The 17337-nt window shown below is 45.2% G+C and overlaps 1 protein-coding gene across 10 annotated transcripts in view; it reads left to right on the forward strand.

Moving 5' to 3' along the window:
- Positions 1-17337, forward strand: part of SLC2A9 (solute carrier family 2 member 9) — a 196763-nt gene that overhangs the window by 74139 nt on the left and 105287 nt on the right. For all 10 annotated transcript variants that reach the window (XM_081812617.1, XM_081812615.1, XM_081812614.1 and 7 more), the window contains one exon: positions 8699-8823. In XM_081812617.1, coding sequence (XP_081668743.1) covers positions 8699-8823 — 125 coding nt within the window. The remainder of the gene's footprint in view (positions 1-8698; positions 8824-17337) is intronic.

Genomic DNA, 17337 nt, shown 5'->3' on the forward strand with positions numbered 1-17337 from the left:
GTAGAGAAAACAGGCCTTACTTATGTATGATATGTGGGGAGTGAGGGAGAGAAATAAAAAATAATGCTAACATTTTGGGCCTGAGCATCTGCAAGGATTGCGGTGTGTTGTTGTTGTTGTTGTTGTTCTGCCTTGTTTTTGTTTTTGTTTTGTTTTGAGGTAGGGAAGCCCCTGGGAGGAATAGGGTTTTTTGGGGGGAAGGAGGAACAGTATTAGGAACTCAGTTTTAGGTATATTCACCATGAATTGCCTGTTAGACCCCCTCGTGAAGATGTGCAGTAAGCAGTTAGACATATGGATCTAGCACTCAGAGGAGCGCAGAGCTCGGGTGTAAGTCTGGATGTTGTCAGTACGTAGGTGACACTAAAAGCCAGGAAATGAGATCACCTAGGCAGTGTGTAGAGGCCAAAGGAATGGGCTCCAGGGCTGAGACCAGGACCCCCCCAACATTGAGAGGGTTGGGAAGATGATAAGGATCAGCCAGTGAGGGAGGAGCAGACCCCCCACTGAGTGAGGGCTGGCGCGCCCATGAAGGAAGTGGTGATCACCTGTGTTCAACGCTGCTGAGCAATGAAGACAAGGCCTGAGCTCTGGCTGGTGGATTTAGCAACGTGGAGGAGCTCTGGTCACGTGACAGGAACTGTGCCAAAGGCACGATGGGGGAGACCACCACTGGAGTGGGTTGAAGAGAAAAGAATCACTCAAGACAACGAGTCTAGATGAGTGTAGTTTCCTTTTAGGTTGGGAGCTACAGCAGTGCGTTGATGATATGTTCCAGCAGAGGGGGAATGATTGGTAGTCAGGAGCACGAGATGAAACTTGCTGATGCAGTTCTTGTACAGATGAGAGGGACAGGGGAACTGGTCAGTAATTGGAGGGGTCAGCCTCCGATGGGAGCGGGAACAGTACATCCATAGGAACACAAGGGAAGACAGGGTGTACGCACAGAGGCAGGGAGGTCAATACATGTGGAGGGAACACGCGACATCCTCTCTGGATTGCTTCTGCTTTCTCAGTGGTGTAGAAAGCAGGGTCATCAGCTGAGGAGGAGGATAGGGGATTTGGAGAGAGAGAAGATGTGCAAAATAGTCCTGTAGGAGAGCAGGAGACTGAACAAACCAGGGAACCACAGAATGGCTGCTAAGGGTCCCGAAAGCCCCCTTGAGATCGGTGCTCATGAATTTCAAGTGACACCAGTCAACATAGTTGTGGGTTTTTCTCCAGCCAAGCTGAGCTCTGTGGTGTGTGGGTGAGGGAGGTCAAGATCTAACCAGGGTTGGGGTTTGCCAAACACACGTAATGAAGGCAAGCGGGTCAGTGGGTCAAGGAGTTGAAGGTGTATGGCTGTTTAAAATGACGGATCATGGAATTCAGGCTGGGTAAGCAGGAATGGACGGACATGAGGAAGTTGTGAGGATTGGGGGAAACAAGGTATGATCTTGGTTTATAGGCCGAGCTAGGCTAAAGAATTGTTGGAAGGGTCGGTGGTGGCCGCCGTATCTCCAGAGGTTCCCCATTCCACTAGGCCTTTACAGAAGTACTTTCTAAATCTAAACTGAAACATTCCCTGTGTCTTCTACCGCTTGGTCCTGTGCATTGAGCTAAAGCATGACATAGTGGAAGCTCTCGCATTTTCCCTGAGCCTTCTCTTGTCCAGGCTCAGTGTGCTGAGTCCCTTTGGCCATTTCTCAGGTGACCTGCTCTCCATTCTCTTCATCACCTTGTCACTCTTCCTCATATTTGACCCCTTCTGCTGGGAGCTGATGATCTTCTGGGCTGCACAGGAAGATTCTGCACTACGGGAAAGCTCAGCACAATGAGTCAGGTGTCCCAGGTAGGGTTCTCAGGGGTTGCTGGAGCTCTGTGCTCAGAAATGGCATGGCCCTGGTCTCCCTTGTTTCTGTTGCCATATTCATCCCCTGGGAAAAATGGGAAAAAAAATCATGAAAATCCCCATGTCTGACCCCCAGTGAGTCAACTTTGCAAATTATTTGCAAGTAAGGTTTCCATCCTCGCTGGGACACTGTCAGGCTGGGGGTTATCTTGGGAAGGAATATATTAATATGATGAACTTGCTTAGAGGGTGTGCAGCCCTGTTTGCAAATATTTCAAGTCAGACCAGAATGTGATTTTAACATTCTCTGTGTAGCACAAAATACACCATCGCATCCAGTGCAGGAGCTCAGGCCAAAGCACTTGGTGGCATCCTTGGTTCCTCTTTCTCTCCACCTCTGTCCAGTCCATCAGTAACACCCATCAGCTGTCCTCAGAACACACCAGGATCTGACCAGGTCTCACTACCTCCACTGCTACCATCCTGGTCCTAATTGTCATCAGTACTTGCATGATCCATTGCCAGATCTTCCCAGCAGGTCTCCCTGTTTCCACTCTTACTTCTATAGCCCATGGTCAACATAGAAGACTGCATGGTCTTGTTAATATGAGATGTCAGTCAGGGTCATCCCATCCCTCTCCTTAGAATCTTCCAGTGGCTGCCCATCTCTTTCCAGGTGGGAACCCAGGTTGTCATGGTGGCTCGTACAAGACCCTCAGGAGCTCCCCTGCCAGTCTCTCTGCCTTCATTCCACTACTCGCTCTCCTGCCCTCCCCTGCTTCCAGCTCCGCTGACCTCACTGGCATACCTGAAAATAGCCCGCGTCTGACTCTTCATACATCCCTGCTAAGATTGCTGCTCCCTGATGTTCATATGGCTCATCTACATTCCTTCTTCAAGTCTGTGCTTAATGTCACCTTCCCAGATGTCTCCCTGTGCAAACGTCCTCCCCTTCCCTGCATTAGTTTTCTCTACAGCACTTGTCACCATCTGACATATGCTACATATGTTTTATTTTTATTTGTTTATCGAAAAGAATATAAGAGCAGGGACTTGGGTGTGTTCACAACTATATGCCAGACCCTAGAAGGGTGTTCAGCACTCAGTCCACACTCAAATGTGTGTTGAGTGAATGAATGTCAGTTGAAAGAATTAATGGCTGTGAGTAAATATGGCAGCCACCATTGTGGCTAGCTTAGTGTCAGGGTTACTGGGATGGTAAATCTCCCATTTAATAGTATGTGAACTTGACCAAGTACTCAAGTTCTAGATCTGTTTCCTTCATGTGGGAAATGCGGTAGCAAGAGTACCTAACTCATAGGGTGTCCAGTGAGTATAAAGCACTTAAAATAGTGCCTGGCACATAGCAAGCACCCAGTGAATGTTACTATCACCATGGATTTTATTTTATTTCTTTTTTAGTTTATTGAGCTGCCAAATAAGTTCTAGGAGCCGTCCTCAGCACTTTTCATAAATCACCTGATTCTTACAGGAGCCTTACAAGATAGACATTGTTACATCCATTTTATATGTGTGGAAACCAAGGCTCAGCATGTAAGAAATCTGCCCAGGGTTGTTCAGTTAGCATGTGTCTGGGCTGTCCAAGCGGGAACATCATTGGAGGTGGATTCAGGAGAACAGCCTTGTCCTGCCCACAGACCTAGAAGCTAAAGGAAGACTCAGAACAGGCCAGAGCTGGGCAACAAAGAGGAAACTTGGCTCAAGATGAGCCTCCTAGAATTTACTCCTTCATTTATGCAACAAAGAGTTATGGGGCACCTGCAAGTGCCAGGGACGGGTTTAGTGACCGGGGCTACAGCAACAAGACAAAATCTCTGTGCACATGGAGCTGATACTCTAGTAGGGCACATGCTAACGTAAACACAAATAAATGTGGGCTAATAACCTGTGTCGTCGAGGCTGCAAAGAAAAATAGAAAGGGTGATAGGGTTATGGGGGATGGGCCCTGCAGCTGGGGGGAGTGGCTGCATCAGATAGGGTCAGAGGAGGCATTTCAATCACTTGAGTGAGATAAGACTCGTACAATGAATTGAGGGGTGCCCAGGACAAGGGTCATGAGTCAGGAAGCAGCCTGGCACCCCCAAGAGATGGCAGGATGGCTTGTGAGCATGAAAACATGAGTATCGGATGGTGTGGCAAAGGCCATCTCATGCAAGGTTTTGTAGGCCCAGGTGAGGAGTTTATCCTCAGTGTAGTGGGAAGCCACTAGAAGGTTTTAAGTAAGGGGAAGTATGTCAGTGTTTGCTTGGAAAGGATCACTCTGGCTGTTGTGTGGACCATGAGTTACATGGCAGGGCAGGAGTGGAAGCTGGAGCTACCCAGGGCCCCTGAGTTTGTCGGAGTGTGAGATGTCGGTGGTCTGCACCACTGCGAGACTCTGGGCTGAAAATGGGAGAAGTGCTTTGCTCTGGGATATATTTTGGAAGCAGTATCAGTAAGACTCGGTGATGGATTGCACGTAGGTCAGAAGGAAAATAAGAGAGGGAAGTATTATTCCCCAATTTTTGGTCTAAGCCACTAGGAAGGTGGAGGCTTTACTTACTCAGATGGGGAAGACTGAGGAAAGAGGGGTTTGGATGTATTTGTTGGGGGTCAGCAATGGGAATTCATGAGTTCCATTTTAAATACGCATGGCTTGAGATGCCTGCTGGACATGCAAGTGGAAATGCCGAGGAGGCAGTTGGATATGTAAGTCTGGGCTGAGATAAGTCCAGGCCAGAGATATAGCTGGGAATTGTCATCAATTAAGGTAACAGGACTGGGTGAAATTACCCAGGGAGAGAGTGTAGAGAGAGAGGACAGACCAGCCTTGAGACTGAGAAGGGGAGGTTGGCAGGGAGAAAACAGGAGAGGGTGGGATCCCAGATGTCCCAAGAAGATTGTGTTTCCAGAAAGAGCGCACGGTCAACCATATCAGATGCTGCTGAGAAGCTGTCCTGGGGGAGACAGCATTGTCAGCTGTATTTGTCAGGGTGCGTGTTCCTCATGATCTTCACAAAGGCAGTCTCTGTGGAGTGGTAGCAAGGATCCAATCAAAGTGGGATGAGGAAAGAAGGGGAGGCGAGCAGACACTATTCTTTAAGGAGTTTCACTCTAAAAGGAAGCTGAGACAAGGGGCAGTGGCTGCAGAGGGATGAGGGCCAAGACACAGTAGCCGTGTTCGTATGGGAATGATGGGGTAGAGGAGTGGATTCTCTCTGGTAGCAGACAGCCATGCACAGGAGACTGACGCATCTTCCCTGTCTGGGCAGTTTTAGACACATCCGGGTGGCCCCCACCTTGTAACACCTCCATCTCCTCCTCTGTGAATTATCCAGTTCACAGATGCTGCTGGCTACAGGTGTGAAAGAGGAAATGAATGAAATCAGATAATTTATTTAAAAGTCATGCTCTTTCTGGACTCTTCTAAAGGTCTCTCATTGAGTCTGTATCAAGGATTGGGATTCTCTAGGGATGGACCCAAGAGTCTCTCTTCTTCTGTGCTGTTGGTGGATCTGATGAGCAGCCAGCCCTGAGAACCACTAACTAATGCCAACATTATTGCTATGAATATCATGACTATCATCCTAGCATCAAAAGTCCAGTTTAACTGGAATAGGGGCATACGAGTCGAGGTCTGATTTCTGACCCAGCCCTTTATTTCTTGCTGTCTACGGGTAATGGAACATGTTGTTTTGCTCAACATCCAAGAACCCTCTGAGTCTGGCCTCATCATTCCTCTCTTGCTTCCCCTCTCTCGACAACCTCTTCACAAACTTGACTTACACTGGACTCTGCAACCACAGGGATTTGTGCTGTGAGGTCTCAAAAAGCAGAACTGGGACCAGAGATGGAGCTACAGGGGGAACATTTTGGCTTGTTGTGAGAAATCCCTTTTTCACAGACAAGCTGCTACCATGCCTGGGATGGGAGGCACTGCTGGGGCCCACGAGCCAGGCCCACTCGGTGCCGGGGGGCAGGTGGCTGGCACCACAGAAAGAAGGCTGGGGCCACGGAGCAGATGCACCTGCTGCGGTGGGAACAGGGAGACAGGGAGGGAGATACCAAGCCTCTCCTCTTCCCCAGGAGAGACTAACATCAGGCCTCTCATTGGCCAGTCCTACCAGGGAGCCGGGAAGCAAGGGAGCCTGGGAAATGTAGTTCCCTTTGAGACTGCAGGGCATGGAAGGACTCCCTGGAGAGACAGGCCAGTGACAGGCACAGGTCCCACTTATACACTCTCAGCCTCAATATCTTTACTCCTAAGTGATGTCTGTGTGACAGTGTATTTTTCTGTGTCCCTAACTAGATTTAAAACCCCATGTGGGTGAGGACAGGGATGACTTACTCCCGATGGTAAACCCAGTGTCTAGCACTCACTAAATATTTGCCGAGTGGATATGCTTGTGAAAGCCCTCGATGCCGTGAGGGTGCAGGTCTTCCCACCACCGCCCTGCTCTCTTCTTAAGGCTGACATGTCAGTTCCTCCGAAGACTGAAGGGAAGGGCCATGAGCACTGCACAGACATGGGGCACCAGCGTGTTCTCATTGTGCTTTGAGGTCTCCCTAATAACTGAAATTAGTGCCTTAGGGTTCATCATATTGAAGCCTGGGTCTGTGACCTTCTGCGTTGGAATAAGGGTGGACAACCTAGATTAGAATTTCTATTTTAAGTCTTGGCCAAATCATAATTTCCCCTCACTATGACATCCATTTGAGTTAATTTTTTGACTGGGAGATTATATTTGTATTTCGAATAATTAATACATTCATATGTTATAACTTTCAAAAGGACCAAATGAATGTCAAGTAGAAAGTTTCCATTGCATTTCTGTCCAATCAGATCCCCTTCCTGGAGGCAACCTGCGATGCCACGTTTTTGTGTATCTCTTCCAAGGTTTGTGTCTATCTCTGCATGCACGCACACATGCACCCCCCCCATACACACACTTCTTTATCACACAAATTATTGCATATTATACACAAAGTTCTGTACCTTGCCCTTTGCATTTAACAATATATCTTGATCTTCCCATATCAGGGTATAGAAAGCCACTTGTGCTTTAATGTGTGCATAATTGCCATTATACAGTGCGTCATAATTTACTTAAATAGTCCATTGCTAAAGGACACTTGGGTTGTTTCAGTTGTTCACCATTAGAAGTTGCGCACCAATATAGAGGATGTTGCAATGAGCAGTCTCTGTACCATCATCACCTAGCTGCAAAAGTCATTAGCGTTGGGATTCTCCAAGAAGATGTAGGAAGGGGAAAAAGTTTAAGGGAAAGTTTGAGATAAGTAAAAACTAGTGTAAAGAGCCCCGGCCTGGAATTTAAGTGTTCCTAACTCCCAAAAGTAATAACAAAGTCCCCTTTGGAGTCCCTAGCTTCTTGCAATTTACAAAAATAATTTAATATTTGTTAACTCATTGAATCATTAGGGGAAAAATATCCTGTGAGAAGCTATGTTTTTCTCCAGCTTCTTGACTCACTAGTTGTATGACCTAAAATAAATTTCCAGTTTGTCTATATCCTGGTTAACGTATCTATAAAATAGGGAATAATAAAGTACCTACCTCATAGGATCATTTTGAACAGCAGATGAGCTATTCATGTAAAGTGCTTAGAACAGGGTTTATCATATAGCAAGAGTTCAGTAAGCGTGAGCTATTATGACCATTTTGTAAGTGAGGAAAGGAAAACACAGAGCAATCAAGTACAAAGTCACCTAGCTCATAAAAGCTACAACTGGTGCAGGGACCCAGGTCTCCAGGCCCCCAAACAAGTTATGCCTCTCAAGCATGAGGTCTTAGGGATATGTTCACGGAATAGTGATTGGTGTCCTGGTACAGAAGCAATAGTAATATTGCCATAGAGGTTTGGCTGACCGTGTTCAAGGGGATTAGTTCAGCCTCACAGTTAGTGCTGTAGTTCATCAAATTGAAGATGTCATCACATATAACACTGTTACATGAACTGCAGAGAAGGAAGGGAGGGATGGAGGGAGGGAGAAAGAGAAAGAGAAAACCTGCCAATTAAAGCTATAGGATACTGTGCTGGTTATTAAGCTATTGTCTCTCAGCTCCAAACTTACCCTCAATGCTCTGCTCTGTGGTGCAGGGGCTGGGACCTGCATGCCTCGTCTGCCCTTTGACAAGAGGGGCATTAGAGGAGGAGGGACAAGGAGCTCGGTCCTTTTGGTTTGGTTGAATTTCCTACCAGTCCCAGCAGTGAACTTGGCAGTTGAGTCTAGTTCCCAGCTTATGTCTACTCCCCAGAACATGGTGCCCCTCAGAGTAGCAGCCCCAGTGGGCCACTGCCCACCCTTGGAGGTAAGCCAGGTGTTGAGGGCCCCTCTTCCAAGCCCTCCAAAGTGTCAGCTCCATATGGGCAGCACCCCTCTTCAGAGATCCCCCTTTGACATCTCAGTTCCCCAGTGCCTGCCTAACCAACTCACTATGTTAAATTCTCTCTGTTAAAAGCACTAGAGTGGTTTCCATTTCCCTGCTTGAGTTCTGACTCATGGATTGTAGACACACATTGACTTCAGAAATGTTAAGTGAAGGTCTTAGAATTGGTGACATAGAGTAGTGCGTCGGGGAGTTCATAGATCGCAACAGTGCCTAATCAGCCCTGGTGGTGAACCCAGAGGAAGGAAATGCCTTGGTCAGGGTCACACAGCCAAAGGTGGCAGTGGGGGCTCCTGGGGCTCTGGCCCCTGTTCCTGACCCTTAAACCAATGCTTTTCTACTGTGCCTGAGTCTTGCTCTGCTGACCATTTTGAAGGGCCTGACCCCTGCTCCTGGGATGGGTAGGTTGACGTCCTCATGATGGACCTTCTCATCAAACCACCCTTTTTTTCCAGGAAGTACACTCTGCTGGTCAACAATGGGTTTGCGATTTCGGCTGCATTGCTGATGGCCTGTTCCCTGCAGGCAGGAGCCTTCGAAATGCTCATTGTGGGACGCTTCATCATGGGCGTGGATGGAGGTGAGCCTTCACCAAGGCGGGCTGGTCATGATCCTTGGGGGTGTTTCAAAGTGGTTTTTGGTGGTGTTTAAGAGTGGTGTTTGGAGCTGTCACATGACAGGTCTCCTACTAGTATTGAGTTGCCAGGGACCAAGGATGCAAAAAGTCTGCATAAAGGGGGTCAGTCCCATGAGATGAACCACTCATGAGGCCCTAGCATGCTAATTGAGAAATACTAACTGGGAGAGATCCAAGTCAACTCCAGAGACCTGGATGGTCTTCAGTAGGTGGTGCCTTTTGCTTTGTCATCGTCACTATAAAATTCATATTCCAAGGTTGTCTGTGGTTTCCAGGGAGTTTTTGATGAGGGTTGTGTTTCCTGTCCGGGCCTCTGACTTATTCATTCTTTCATGTATTCCCTGAGCATTCGTTTTGGAGCACCTGCTGTGCCTGGTGTTCTTCTCCATGCTGGGGACACGGTGGTGAATGAAATCCCCCAGTCCCCACCCCTGCACCTTACATTCTAGTGGGTAGATGGATACATAACTGGATACATAAGGTAGATAGTAGCAAGCCCTAGGAAAAAATGAAGCAGGACAGGAGGACAGTGGGGGCTATTTTAGATAGGCCAGCCAGGGAGGACCACTCAGTGGAGGAAACATATGAGCAGAGACCGGAATGAACCAAGAGTGAGAACCAAGTGAGTATCAGGGGAATTGGGTTCTTGACCAAGAGAAGAGTGTACTGGCCCTGAGATGAAGTCGTGCTTGGTACATTAAAGGGAGAGTGAGGGGCCAGCATGGCTGGAGCTCGATGAGCTGGGGGACAGTGGTTGCAGATGAGGTTGAAGAGGGGCTGGTCACATCATGTAGCACCTTGTAGGATTTGTTCCAAGGGCAATGGGAAGCCAGAGGAGGGTTGAGAGAAATGTGACATGAGCTGGTTTTGTGTTTCAGTAAGATTCCTCCTGCTTCTGCATAGAAAAGAGTTTAAAGGAGGGCAGGAGTGGAATCAGGGAGCCAGTTGTCCAGGGGAGAGAGCCATGGGGGGCAAGATGGCGGCCAGGATGCAGCAAGGTGCCCCTGGCTGCTGGCTGTGGGGTGTGAGAGAGCAGGAGCCTCAAAATATATTGTTAAAACCAGCCTACCAACCAACCAACCCTGCTTTTTTTCTAAATATTGCAAGTGTGTAAGGTATTAACTTGTAGGCATTTGTGGAAAGATTACAAGCTTTTGGATTAGAAATGTCTGCCTTTGTGTTGGAGCTCTGCTGCTTGCCAATTACTGACTTCTGGCAAGTTGCTTAATGGCTCTGAGACTCAGTTTCCCCATTTGTAAAATGGAAATAACAATACCTACTTTGAAGGGCTGTCATAATGCTGACATGATGCCATATGTGTGTGTGTGTATACATATGTGTGTGCCTATATGCACACACACACACATATATATATAAAGTCTGCCAAATGCTGTTGTAACCTGTGAGCTTGTTAAAGGCTAATTCCCTTCCTTGCTAATTCTTGCATGCTGCGGGCTCCAGGCTTTGGGAGTGAGCTGAACAACAAGTATACATCAGGGAGAGGTAAGCAGGAGAGTGAGGGCCTGAGGAAGATCAGGGCAGAAGACTTCCTGTCCCTTCCCTGCTCTGCTGGCAGGAAATATTCAGGATTAGTAATAACCAGACTCGGGGTGAAATTACTGCTCTGTCTTGGTATTCAAGTAGAAAGGAGTTGGCTATAGAAAATGTTAATTGGAGTTTATGTGGTGTTTTACAATTAACCAGTCCTGTTCATGGTTTCTTCTGCTCTGGTCTCCTGCTAATGCTGAAGGACTGTTATTTTGTCATTTTACATCAAGGACACTGAGGCTCAGAGACGTGCAACAGTAAAGTGGTTAAGGCTGAGGGCTGCGCATTCACACTGACTGGGTTTTCCCACTCACCTAGCTTAATTTCATTACTTTGTATCAGTTAGATTTTGCTACATTTAAAACAACAACAACAACAACAACGGGAGGGTAATGGCTCCAAGCAATAACCGTTTTGCTGAGCTGGGAGTTCCCTGGGCTGGTGGGGCCGTTCTGATGTGGGCCAGCTCGGCGGCTCTGTGCTGGGCTCTCTCCCACACCGTGGTGGCTGCAGACCAGTCAGCAGTGGGGTGACTTCAGATGGTCTCACTCACCTGTTTGGTTGTTGGCAGCTGGGTTGGTCTCAGGGGATCCCAGCAGGGCCAGCTCATCTCACCTCCACATGGTCTCTCAGCCTGCCGTACGTAGGGCGGTCCAGTCTTCCCACGGATCCTCAGAGTGCCAAAGAGTGGTACCGGGGGCAGGACCCCAAGTCACTGCTCGTGGCACATTTGTCAGTGTCCCGTTGGCTAAGACAAGTCCCATGACCAGGGGCACCATCAATGTCGGAGGGACCTGAACCCCCAGGGATGCAGACTCGGGGTGCTGTGAGCCAGTGGGGCCCCACAGCAGCATTCTGCCTCACTGTCTCAGCCTCTTTCCTGGACCCAGCAAAGGGGCTTAATCAAAAAGCCCCCTGTGGTGGTATGCAAAAATTAACTGATGGGCGTGAAGCGCTCAGTACATTCCAGGCCTATCGTGCCTTTGCCCATCTCCGGGAATGGTGATGGGATCATTGCCATTCTTGGTGCTATTCTTTTTATTCACAGCTAATAAGGTACAGATCCTGGGTGTGGCCCGCGATGCCTGGGTTCAAGGGCCCTGCCTGCTCAGGACAAAGGCTTGGTGAGATGTGGAATGAATGGCCTTTCCCAACAGGCCGCAGAGGGTCTCCCTTTCTGGCAGATTTACATTTTATCCATTAGCCTCTATCCAGTCGTTTTGCCTCTCCGGGTCTTCTGGGGGAAGTGACACTGCACATAACTAGTTTCTCTCTGAGTTTCCTTAATGAAAAATAGGCTGGACTTGAAGAGAGAGGCCATATTCAAGTCAGATGTCTGTTAGACCTCTTTTCAGATGAGTTTTACAAAAAGAAACAGAAAAAAAAGTAAGAACAAGGAGGGGAGAAAAAAAACAGACTCCTCTGACTTCTGGAGTGCAGCCTGTTGGAGGTGGAGGTTTCATGTCATTTATTCTCATCAAACCCTCTCAAAGCAAAGATGGAGATTTGCAGGTATTTAAAGGAAGGCATTTGGTCAGAAAGAAGGGAAAATTGCTGGCTAGGAGATGAATTGGCTGTCCTGCTTATAATAAATAATTTAAAGCCAAGTGATAAGCCTGGAGGATTTTCAGAAGGCTGTGCTGCTCCAGCCAGGTTTGTGGGCAGTATTTGGAACCATAGTAGAAATCCAGGACACCTTCCCCAAGTGTCCTTTCTCTAAAAAGCTTGGCGAAAGAAGAAACATTTTTATACTGAAACAGTCTTGATGCAGCTTGGTGTTAGAGGCAAAATCCATGCAGATGGTAAAGTCAAAGTAGAAGGGTACAGAGGTGTTTTGTGTGTGTGGAAGATTGCACTGGACAGGTTCCTGCCAAGCTGTCCCATACAGCCCGCACTTCCAGAGGTGCAAGTCCATGTCCGCAGCATGATAGACAAGCTCGGCTACCACAGTAGGTGGTCTCTGGTGGACATATTGGGGCAGCTTTTAGAGAAGCGTATGACGTGGAAAGAACATGAAATCAGGGTCAAGACTTGGCAGTCTTGGGTTGGTCTCAGGGGATCCCAGCAGGGCCAGCTCATCTCACCTCCACATGGTCTCTCAGCCTGCCGTACGAGGGCGTATGGGACAGCTGGAGTAGAACCAGACTTTAAGTTCTGGTTCTACTCCAGTGACTTGCCAGGTAACCATGGGCCCAATATTTTACATCTCTGGGCCAGTAACGTCACCTAGAAAGTAAGGAGGATCGGACTCTGGGAGCTGAGGTTGTGACCAGCTCTAAAAATCTGCTTTGGCTCCTTTTTGTACTCACTGTAGAGCGACTATCTTGAGGATTCTCTTGAAGCTTCTGGAATGCACATGCCACGCATAGCTGTATTGTTTACTCATTAAACAACATCACAGGGATGCCTGGGTGGCTCAGGCGGTTAAACAGCTGCCTTCGGCCCGGGTCATGATCCCAGGGTCCTGGGATCGAGTCCCACATTGGACTCCTTGCTCAGCAGGGAGCCTGCTTCTCCCTCTCTCTTCCTCTTCTTGGGCTCTCTCTCTCAAACAAATAAAATCTTAAAAAAAAAAATCACAGAATAGGAGATTGTGAATTAAGAGTATAGGGCAGAAACACTGGCCCCCCTGTGCGGTCAGCTCATGTGTACCATGCCCCAAGGACCTACCAGTTATGTCCCAGCAAGACTGTGGGCTGCTCTTATAAGCAAATTATTTGTTATTTATCATTATTCTGCCTACTGCCCCAAAGATGTCCACATCCTCATCCCTGGAACCAGCACATGTGAGCGGATACAGCAAGGGGACTTCATAGATATGATTATGTTAAGGACTGTGAGATGGGGTGCTTACCCTGGGTAATCCAGGGGGGTCCCGTAAGATCACAGGGGTCCTGATAAGTGAAAGGGGAAGGAGGATTCAGAGCCAGAGAAAGGAGATGGGGGAGTGAGAGCAGACACTGTAGTGATGCAGCCGCCTGGAGGGGCCACGAGCCAAGGGGTGCGGGCGCCTCCGGAAGCTGGGAAAGGCCAGGAAGCCGACTGTCCCCTAGAGCCTCCAGAAGGATCACAGCCCTGCCGTCACCTTGATTGTAGCCCAAGTCCCCTTTTAGACTTGGGACCCCCAGAACAGTGTGAAAACACATTTGTGGTGTTTACATCCCTAGGTTTGTGGCAATTTGTTACAACAACTGTAGGGAACTAGTAAAAACACTAATAATATTATTCATTTATTATTATGATTTGAGTCAAATTTTAACTCGACAAAGAGCATGTGAGGTGTTCAGAAGGATGGATTCTGGCCCCAGCCCTGCTGCTTACCAGCTGGGTGACCTCAGACAGGCTTCTTTACCCCTCGGGGCTTCCGTTTCCTCACAAGTTCCATACAGATAACAGCAGAGCTACCTGACAATGTTCAGGTACTGTTTAGGGGGGGTGTGCCTGTGTGTCTCTGAATGTGTGTCTGTGTGTGTGTCTGAGTCTGTGTGTGTGTGTGTGTGTGTATCTGTGTGAAGAGGAAAAAGGACAGAGAGAAAAAATTAAAATACATAATTAAAATAGCATATAAATCAGGAAGGTAGTAAGTGAAGTTGGTGTGTATTAATTCTTTGCATTGTCCGGGAAATACTAAAAGTACTAATTTATATTAGCTTTCACTAAGACACAGATTCATGAAATGATCTCTAGAGCAATTATTAAAAGAAGAGGAAATAACATAGAACAATCAAATGACTTAAAAATTTGTAATCCAGAAGAAGGCAAGAAAGGAGAGAAAATAGAACATATTCCAACTAAATTGAGTTCAAATAAAGAATTAAAAAAAATAACAATATAGAAGAGTGCCACATAGAACAGCAAATGGTAGGATGATGTATTTAAACACAAGTATATCAATAAATATAGACTCAATACTCCAATTACAAGGTAAGAATGGTTACATTGGATAAAACAAATACCTATGCATAAGCTGTTTGTAGCTTAGATATAAAGATATAGGAAGATTGAAAATAAAATAATAGGAAAAATCCATGCTTATAAATCCAGTACAGCAACACTGATAACAGACAAAGTAGATCTTAAAACAAGAAGGATGACTAAACATGAGAGAGATCCCATGATGCTGAAGCTTTCGGTTCATCAGGAATATAACAATTTTAAAGTTGCTGTGCACTTCACATAAAGCATCAAAATGTATAAACTGAAAATGAGTATACACTAAAAATTAGCCAAACTAAAATGAGAAATACAGTCTCAGTAACTGATAGAACAAGTGGACAAAAACATCAATAGTAGAAGATTTGAGCGACATAGTGAACAAATATGAGCTAATTAACGTATATGGAACATTAAACCTTGGGACTCTAAAACACACATTCCTTTTCAGCATTCATGGGCTGTTTATAAAAAATGACCATATGATGAGCCATAAAGCAAGTCTCAACACATTTCAAAGGATTAAAATTAGACTGTGTTCCATGACCACAACAGAATTAAATTAGAAGGTAATTACAAAAATATAAGTAGAAAATCCTCGTATGTTTGGAAATTAAGATGTTAAGTGGCGTACATGCTAAGTAATGAATATGTATTTCCGAGTAACTGGAGGGACATAAAGAAATCACAAAGGAAATTTTTAAATAGTTTGGATTAGATGATAATGAAAATACTACATTAAGATATACCAAAATTTGTGGAATACAGGTAAAGCCATATTTCGGGTAAAATTTATAACCTCAAATGCAAATATCTAAAACAGGAAAGGCCAAAAGTCAATAAGCTAAGATTCCATCTCAAGAAGTTGGAAGGGGATTTTCATTGGAGAGCATCAGCAAGGCCAAAGTAAGTTCTGTAAGAGATTAATGACATTGATAAACCTCTTGTGAGACTGTTCACAAAGAGAGAAGGAATTAATAACTAATATTAGGAATTAATGGATAGACCCTGAAGCATTAGAGAGATAAGAATATATCATGATGTGATATATTTGGAAACTTAAATAAAATGTACAAATGCCTAGAAAGAAAAAACTTAACCAATAGTGATGTAAGAAAAAATAGAGTATCTGAATAGTCCTATTCTATTAAATAAGTTGAACATATAATTAAAACCTTTCCAACAAAAGAGATTCAAGTTTTCTTTAAGGGAGAACAATGCCAACTCCGTGTAACATTTCCAGGGGGAATACTTCCCAACTCATTTTATGAGATGGGCGTATCTTTGATATCATATCCCAATAAGAACTTTACAGGAAAAAAATTGCATGCCAATGTCATTAAGGAACATAGATATAAAAAAATCCCAAATAAAGAATTAGCAAACAATTTCAAAAATAAACATAACAGTATTTCGACAATAAAACATAAAAAGATAATATGTCAAGACCTAGCTGAGTTATTCCAGCGATGGAATATTGGATTAACATATGAGAATCAGTCAAGGTAATTCCCCTTATTTACAGAATACATTTTGGACAAAATCATATGATTATTTTGATATATGCAGAAAAGTCATTTGATAATCTTCAGTATCCATTTATGGTAAGAAAACTGTAAAAACATGTCTAGCCAACTTGGAATAGAAGGAAATTTTCTTACACTAATAAAGGCTACCTACCAAAACGTACAGCAGTCGTCATATTCAGTATGTTAATAGGTTTTTCTCTGAGCTCAGGAACAAGACAAGATACATGCTATCACCATCGTGAGTCAACATAGTACTAGCAGTCCTAGCTAACGCAGTGAGGCAAACAAAAAAAATTTTAATGTAAGATATAAAGATTGGAAAAGATGAACTAAAACTGCCATCTGTCACAGATGTCATGAATGTATAAACCATCTAAAAGAATCTATAAATAAACTTCAGAATGTGTGAGTGGAGTTGGCTGCCAGGGTCTCTGGATAAAAGGTCATCGTACTTGTATACTTGTAATACTAAATGCAAAGTTATCTTTCTATATAAGGTCAATACACTAGAAGCAATTGTATTTGTAGAAAATGAAATTTATAGGCTATACCATTTAAAATGTTATAAAAACCATTAAATACCTAAGAATAAGTCTAATGGGAAATGTGCAATGTCTCATCTCCTTATTATCTACAAAAAATCTATAAAATATTGTAGAGAAAAATTAGACACATAAATGGGGGGTATTCCGTGTTCATAAATTGGAAGACTCCACATTATAAAGGTGTTCCCTCTGTATTGATCTGTAGATGCAGTACAAACCCAAGCAAATCCAAGCAGGTTTTGTAAAATGGAAATTGCAGCCTGCTTCTAAAATGTATAGAGAAATGCAGAGTGCTGAGAATTCATGAGATAATCTTCCAGAAGAAAAATGGGAGCACTTAATCTACTGGATATCAACACTTAGAGAGTTACAGGGGTTCAGACAGTACAGATTGAGGCAAAGACAGAAAAATAAATCAGTGGAAGAGAAATGAGACTTCTGAAGTTGACCCATACATATATGGACGCTTACCTATGGCGAAGGGGTGGCTGGAGATCTGAAGGGAAGGGATGTTTTTTCAACAAATGATGGTCAGATCAGTTGGAACCCCCTGGGGTTGGGAACTGCAGATCCTGGCAGGCTGGTCCTCGGCTGTGATTGTGCTCTATGGGAATGGGCTCCGGTGGTAGCCTGATGGGGGCTGCAGACTCCAAGAACAGTGCAGATGTGCATGCACATCTGTGTTTTTGTGCTTGGAAAATTGTATGTGAAATTTGCTTAAAACAGAATGCTTTTATGTGTTGCATCTTTCCGGAAACATGGATTCTTGGGGTAACAAGGAAGGAAAGTACTCATCTTGGCAACCATAAGAGAACCTTTTTGCTTATGTGTATGGCCATGAAATTTCTACAGTGATAGCTTAAGTTACAATTGCTACAGCTTAGCTGTTCATGTAAAGCAGA

This window comes from Leptonychotes weddellii, chromosome 2 (assembly GCF_054177405.1).
Source record: "Leptonychotes weddellii isolate Sample4059 chromosome 2, ASM5417740v2, whole genome shotgun sequence".
NCBI lineage: Eukaryota > Metazoa > Chordata > Mammalia > Carnivora > Phocidae > Leptonychotes > Leptonychotes weddellii.